The 7,870-nt window shown below is 40.4% G+C and overlaps 1 protein-coding gene across 2 annotated transcripts; it reads right to left on the bottom strand.

Annotated features, from left to right (window-relative positions):
- Positions 1-809: 809 nt before the first annotated feature.
- Positions 810-6,971, bottom strand: OXSM (3-oxoacyl-ACP synthase, mitochondrial). 2 transcript variants are annotated; one of them, XM_014248487.2, is made up of 3 exons: positions 6,839-6,971; positions 3,785-4,790; positions 810-1,431 (listed from the first exon to the last, which is right to left on the bottom strand). In XM_014248487.2, the coding sequence occupies exons 2-3, from the start codon at positions 4,786-4,788 to the stop codon at positions 1,029-1,031; spliced, it is 1,407 nt and encodes a 468-aa protein (XP_014103962.2). In that variant the 5' UTR covers positions 4,789-4,790; positions 6,839-6,971; the 3' UTR covers positions 810-1,028. The 2 variants fall into 2 exon arrangements, with proteins under 2 accessions (XP_014103962.2, XP_005519022.2); XM_005518965.3 differs by lacking the exon at positions 6,839-6,971 and adding an exon at positions 6,613-6,805.
- Between the last annotated feature and the right edge of the window lie 899 nt (positions 6,972-7,870).

Genomic DNA, 7,870 nt, shown 5'->3' on the forward strand with positions numbered 1-7,870 from the left:
TAACCCACCAATGGGAATATCAAATTTCACTCATATCTGCACTATCAATCAAGCCACTATTTGGCTAAGATGCTTGGCTGGTGCCAGAAGGAATATACAAAAGTCCTTTACTTTTTCTTTGCTAAACTACACCCTCATCAATATGTTAGCTTTAGGCATAGTTTAGTGTTCCTGTTCTCTCAGATTTTTTTCTTGAAGACATTTTTTTTCCTAAGAGAGGCCTTGTTTGACAAATTTTGCTAGTTCTACTTTTCCATTTTGTCAGAAAAACCAGATACTTCCCAAGATACGTATTCCTTTCTATATAACTATTTTTAACATCTTCAGTGCCATACTTGAATATCTACCTTACTATGCTTATACAGAAGTTCAGAACAAAACAGGTCATGCCCTACTAATTTTATCCCTGTGCCACATGGAAGATGTGCAGGCCATGCTGTATGCATCCTTCAATGTTAGACCACAGCTAACAAGGAAACAACAAATGGACATGAATAAAGATGAAAAGAAAATGAACCAGTGCCAGAAATCTTATGAACATATCTCTATATTATTGTCCCCTGAATATCACCTGTATGGAAGAATGTACATAAATCTATGATTGAGACAACCCACCATGAGGAAAAAGGCAGAATTCTATATGGAGTAGGTAGCAAAGGGGAGCTCAGTCATAAACCTTGTATTACCATGCAGTTAATTCACCATGTGTGGAGTCCATTTTTCCAAACAATTTCTTTGTCACATGCATAGAAAAATATTTTCTAACATAACCATGTCTCCTGCTCTAGTAAAGAACAAAAACTTCTTCATCACACAAATAATAGATATTTTATTTATTTTTATTGAAATGAGTAAAATAAGTTTCCTCTTTCTAAAAGAATTACTGGTGTACATGTTAGGGTGAATAAAGTTCTTATGTATCAAATGACTGACTCTCAAAGCTGAGGAAAAGATTACATAACACACCAGGGACTGCAGTACAGAAAACCATCATTGGTGCCACTTTTTCACACCATTCACAGCATAAGTTAAACACTTGCAAAGCACAAAGTTGCATTAGTGCCACCAAAACCAAATGAATTTGTGAGTGCTATACGCCGCTTGTCAGTTTTCCATTCCTGAGCTGTCAGTGGAACATAATTGAGATCAAACTCTGCCTCTGTTTTCTGTAAGTTTAGAGTAGGTGGCAAAATCCCATGGTAACAGGACAGTGCAGTAAAAGCTGCTTCAATAGCTCCTGCAGCCCCCAAGAGATGTCCTGTTGCTCCTTTCGTTGAGGAAACTGCAATATTACATGCATGATCTTTAAAAAGCCTCTTGATTGCTTGATTCTCAGCAGCATCTCCTAGAGGTGTAGAAGTTGCATGTGCATTGACATATGTTACATCTTCAGGTTTGATCCCAGAATCTTTTATTGCTGCAGACATGCATCTAAGGAAAAAAAAGCCAACAGAATGATTTTCCCAGTGTACTTTTGTCAAATGTACAAACCAAAAGAAAATGTGTAAGTTGTTTTAAAATGTTTGTCAAGTGTGAAAATCTGCTTTGGCAGAGATGTAAACGACAAGGGATTAACTGATCTAACAGCACACATTAGCATCTACATTAGGTACCAGAATAAGACAATAAAAGTGAGGCCCACTATAAAATCAGACTGGCTGTTAAAAATTCCACACCTAGGAAAAATACAGAGAGGAATAAAAGAAGTTATGAAAACCAGTCTCTACAGACTGCATTAATGTATCAAACACCCTTTTCACTGTAAAATTTGAAAACACTTGAGAGAGAAGTAACTAACGATATTATTACAAAAAATTTAGAAGTGCTCTCCCTAATAAAAATACTGGGAAATGAGAGAAAAAATCTGCAGTCATCCTGCACATGAGCTTTTTTTGCATGCTTCCCAGAGACTAGAAAATGTCAAGGAGATAGCACAAATCCCCACATTTCATTTTATAATGAAATTTACTGCAAGTCACACTCTTCTACCCCTGGCATGCTATGTTTCATTTGACTCCTGATGACTTGTGCACTGTGACTGCCTCTTTAAAACATGTTTTTTTATGAAAACCATGGAAGGATCAACACAGTTCCATACTGCAATTTCTCATAGATACCCCTCAAAGAAAGAAATGAACCAGGTATCTCTCCTTGCCCATAACAATTAAGGCACCTCTGAGCAAAAGACCGCTGACTCTTTTGAAAGTTATGAAAAATAAGGAAATAAAAGGAAGCTCAAAAACAGATAGCACAAGCTTCTGGACAAATGTAAATGACTCTACTACAGCCTTCTACCTCAGAAGCATCCAGCTTAGCTTAGAGTGGAGGCCACTGACACTCACTGTCACTAGATAGTGAGCCAATATTCGGGCAAAAGAGATAACTATGAGACAATTTAGTTAAATACATTATCTGCAATTAATTTATTCAATTAAGGAGATATCAGATTACTTGTGTAGGACACTCTTTATAGTCACAATTCTAAGTCTGGCTTTGCCTCTCCTTTCCTGCTGGTTTATCCCAACATACATTTTAGCTTCCAACAGAAGTAGATACCTAAAAATATATTCCTCTGAATTTTTTTGATGTGGCAAACAAAATTCCTACAAAAAAGTGAGCTAAGCACATACATTCCAGATTTAATCCATACACCACTGCAGTAACAAAATACTGGCTTGAAGACAGTATTAAAATGTATTATCTTATCTCAGGGGTGGAAATGCTCAACATTTTGGAGATATCCAGATTAACTTTCAACTCTTCCTGCTGTGAATTTAATTTATATGCTACTGCAATCATAAAATACACAGAAATTCTATTACTATATATTGCCATATAATCTCAAGGGTAAACAAGTCTGAAACTATGAGATAAGACACTCCTGATTACTCATCTCACACCTAAGTCTGAAGAACAATTAAATATGAATCAAAGAGCGTAGATGGAAACACGGTACATTTACACTTCTAGAAAAATCTCGTAACCTTATAAAGATGCAAACACAGCTTTACAATACCATGCAGAAGTTTGATCTATTTGTGCAGTGATATATTGAATTTTGGTACTACATATTCACATACACTCAGGATAAGGCAAACTAAATCTTTATTAAAGATTCCAATGCCAGCAATAGTACTCAGCCTGCACGAAGCTCTCCAACTTACACATGTAATTTAGCTGACAATTTAATTAGGTCAATGATAATGATTAGTTGAGTATCATCTACTTGTGAACTGATTTTGATGAGATAAACACTGATGAAGCTTTACCACCTGCCTTAACAATACTAAAGTATATTTCTGCACCAACACTCTTAGCTGCATCCAAATGAAGTACTAAATATTCTAACAAACTAGATCTTCTAAGTACTCTACAGCTTTCTTCATCTGAGATTTCTTGGTGGGGGAAAGGTCTTCTCAATGGAAAAAGAGTGAAGAAGAACCTGAAAAGATTCTATCTTACCACAAACATCTTAAAAAGAGGTTTCCATTGAGACCTATTTATATGAACAGCCGTATACAGCAAAGGAAAAATGTTTTCACACAGAGAAAGCTTTCATAACTTTATGGAAAAAGGTTGATTCTACCAAGAACTGGCCTTCACCCTCCTACTAAATAAAGAGAATTGGCCAGAAGCTCTTTCATTTTTCAGATTTTCAAGCTTTTGGAATATTAATTCAAGACTGAACATCCCTTCTCTAAGAAAAATATACAATGACAGAAACAGACGTACCCACTACAATTAACATATGAAGTAGCCAACATAATCAACATAGTGTTCTTACCTGAATGCACCATCTCCCTCGGGATTAGGTGCTGTTATGTGGCAAGCATCACCGGACAGTCCATAACCCAAAACTTCTGCATAGATCCTAGCACCTCTTTGTACGGCATGTCCATACTCTTCCAAGACCAGCACAGCAGCACCCTCTCCCATTACAAACCCCTCCCTCTGTGAATCAAAGGGTCGACACGCTGTTTTAGGGCTCGAGTTAAAACTCGTGCTGAGGGCCCGTGCTCTTGCGAATCCAGCCAAAGACAAAGGACTGATGCAAGCCTCAGTGCCTCCAGCCAGCATGACATCAGCATCACCAGCAGCAATGAATCTAAAGGAGTCTCCAACGGCATGTGCACCTGTGGTACAAGCGGTTGACACAGCGTGATTCGGCCCTTTTAGCTGGTATTTAATGCTGATATGGCCTGCTGCCATATTGACTAAAATCTTTGGGACAAAAAACGGGCTGACTTTATTGTAGCCCTTTGTTTTAAATAAGGCAGCTGTGTCAGAAATTTCTTCCAGTGGAACCATTCCCATCCCAATTGCCACACCAGCAGTTAAGCAGTCCTGTTCAGACTGGGGAGACCAGCCAGAGTCCTTCATTGCAAGCTCTGCTGCACCAATGGCCATCACGGTGGCAGAACTCATGGATTTGATCTCTGACTTCGACACAAAGCTTTCTTCACTGAACTCACCCTCCTTGTTTCCCCTTGGCACACACGCAGCCACTCTACATGGGATGCCTGCATATTCTTCCCCATCTAGTGATGTAATCCCACTGCCTCCTTCCAGAAGGTGCTTCCACACAAACTGAGTCCCCACACCAAGAGGGGACACTAAGCCAATACCTGTAACAACTACTTTCCTTCGACATGCAGGCAATGACTTGCTGAAAGCCCTTCTGTGGTTTTGTAAATGTCGATTTAAATTCAGACTCCGGAGATGAAGGTTTGCAATCTTTAACAGATCCTGTGTGCACTGTGAGAACATGGTGGCAATAATCAAGCACATTCCTGTAAATAGAGGAGGGTAGAGGGGGGTGGGGAAAGACAAACAATAATAAAGCAGCCAATGTGGAAAACATTCCAAGAACATTAAATTAATAACCTGCTGTTACATGACAGACTATTTTCAACCCTGAAGAAAGGGATATCATTTCTGTGTCTGTAATGAGGAATAGTGTGAGATATAGCAGATAATGGCAAAGAAACATGTTCACTTTGGGAATGCCTCTAATGGGCTCTTCTAGCTTAAGCTACTGATAAATATGACTTTGCAGCACTGTGGACTGTGAAGCACTCTCTGGTTTTGCTGCAAAATTTCCCCTGGAGCTTTAACCACCAGCTGGCTGGAGGCAGAAACAATGAGCAGGAAAAGTTTCATTCTTCTAAGGGAAAAAGTATGTGTTCACTGGTAAAGTGTATGTCCCACCACTACCAAGTTGAGGATATTGCTGTCTCAACCTTCATCTAAGGCAGAATGGTCTAGAAAGTTCAAACAGGAGTCAATATACTTGTCCTGGTTCTGCTACTGACGTAATACACATCTAGGACAAGACTCTTTCTCGTTCAACCTCCATCTACCCTTTATCAGCTTCAGGTTATTACACTGTCAGGGGACAGTATCCCAAGTAGCTTGAGCAAGATATGGAGCACAGCACCGCCTCCATTGAAGGTAACACCAGCATACCCCGCATAACAAGAGGCATGGCAAGTGGTGGCAGAAGGCCTCTGCTGAGAATAAGTACTTGAGGAAGGACCAGAGGACTGTGCCAAGCAGTGATGGTGCAGTACTGTGCCACAGTACCTTTTCCTTGCCTTGGCCACTGCCAGGTCCAGAGCCAGTCTGATTACACACATCTGACATGCTGGAGCAGGGCAGCGGCTGCAGTACAGCTCTGCCAACACCTACAACACAGGCTTCAACAGGTTGCCTGCTATTTGCCTTATCCAAAGAACAATTTGGCATCCCCAGCTCTTTGGTAAAATGGAGAGAGCTATATGAAGACCATAAGGGGCTGCTGGGCACTCCGGCTAATATACCCTGATCTGTGGCAGCACAACTGCACAACAGCGTTACTAAAATATGTTATGGAAGCATAGAAAGGCCTGGGTTTGAAGGAACCTTAAAGATCATCTCATCCCAACAATCCCTGCTATGGGCAAGGACATCTTTCCCTAGATCAGGCAGCCAAGACTGACATGCAGCCTGGCCAAGAACACTTGGGATAGGGAATAAAAATAATAAACAATCACATATTATATTTTATACATATTTTATGCAATTATTAAATTTAATTATTAAAAAAAAATTAAAGGAGCCTGTTTTAAATCCTGACCTGAATTTCCCATTTCAGTTTTTTAAGCCACTTAGCCTGGACTCTACAAATGAGGCAGTGTGTGTGTGTACATGTATATGTGTATAGAAATATATATATAATATATAACATTTTATGTATTATATAATGCAAGTTACAGATATAAATATAAATATATAAAGAATATTAGATAGTCTATACATAATATAAATATAAACCCCTCTGCAGTCATCTTGTATGCATATTTATAGAGTATAATGGATAACATATGTTTTATAGAGACACCGTACGTGTTGTGTACCATATACAATGTATAAGATAATGTATTTTATATATATTATTATATATGCGTAATGTATAAGATAAGGCGTTTTGTCAGTGTCTATACACATATCTCAATATGCACATATGTCTGCAGAGCGCTGTAAGGCAGCTCGGCCCGCAGCCCCACGCAGCCTTTACTGAAATGCCGTCACCCGGTGCCGAGCCGTCCTGTGCGACCCACCAACGCCCGATACCTGGTGTGCGGGAAAACCAGGCGCAGGATTATTTCCCCCGGGAACAAGCGCACTACCGAACACCTCCAGGTGTTCCAATTTTAATGTGTAAACCAGCAGTCAAACCCCGGCGCCACGGGACCGCTCAGCGCCGCCATTGCCGGCCCGGCCCGCCCCGCCGGGGGCAGCGTCCCCCGCCGGTCCGTGCTGAAACCCCCGCTTCCTCCGCCCCAGCCCTCATGGGTACCTCCGCCGGCCGCGCTCCCCCCCTCCCCGCGATGGTTCGCTCTGCCTCCTCTCCCGTTCCGACGGCGCGAGGCCGCACCACTCCGCAGGCGCGGGGGGAGAGAAGGAGGTGTACGGGTACGCGCGGCCCACGGCGCTTCCCCCCGCCGGGCCACGCCCCGCAGGCGGGCAGCGTGATCGCGTGAAGAGCCCAGACACCAGGAAAAGGCGATGAAATAATTCCCTTCCCAAGCCACGTGTTTCAGTCACGCAAAGGAGGAGTTTAAAAAAAAAAACAAAAAACAAACCAACCAACCAACCAACCAAACCTAAAAGCCTTCAAATAAATACTCCGGTGGAGCGGTAAGGCAAAACCTTATCCCAGACAGACTGGAATGGCAGAGTATAAAATGTTTGTTAAAGTCTCATCAGCAGAGACATGAATTAATTACATTGTGAGTTTACTTGTTAGGTGATACCTTTATATAATTTTAGTATACAGTAGTAAGAAAACTGAAATAACTTTACCCCCACACAACATAATAATGTTTATTAGCTGCAAACAGAGCTACTAAAAAATACGAACTATAGTAATGAGGTATGTACTGCAGGAAAAAAGGGGGAAAAAGCCAAAAAGGAGATAAATGCAATATTTAATAAAGAAAAAATAAACATGTGCACTTTTTTTAAAAATGAAGACTGTTTTTAATTTAGAAATAAAATTCCTTGGGCATTTAATGTGTTAGCGATTTGTTGGAAGTTGGCACTTGGATTTAAATTTTTCTCACTGCTTGCCTATGAGCACTTCCAAAGCATTGTTTACAAATGCCATACTGAGATACATTATGTATTTATATGCACACATGTATAGCACTGTAGATAATTTTTATATTTCCTAAGGCAGCCAACACTGAGAGTCACATGCCTACATGAAATACATGGAAAGGAAATGAAAGCTGAAGTAGCAGCATCATCTGAACATGGCATTATCTTAAATTAAAATTTTATTACTTTGGTACCAGTTCCATGATCTTGAGGGCTGAAATAGTAACTT

Source organism: Pseudopodoces humilis, chromosome 1, assembly GCF_049639895.1.
Source record: "Pseudopodoces humilis isolate 2021_Gansu_Grassland_sample_001 chromosome 1, ASM4963989v1, whole genome shotgun sequence".
Classification (NCBI taxonomy): domain Eukaryota; kingdom Metazoa; phylum Chordata; class Aves; order Passeriformes; family Paridae; genus Pseudopodoces; species Pseudopodoces humilis.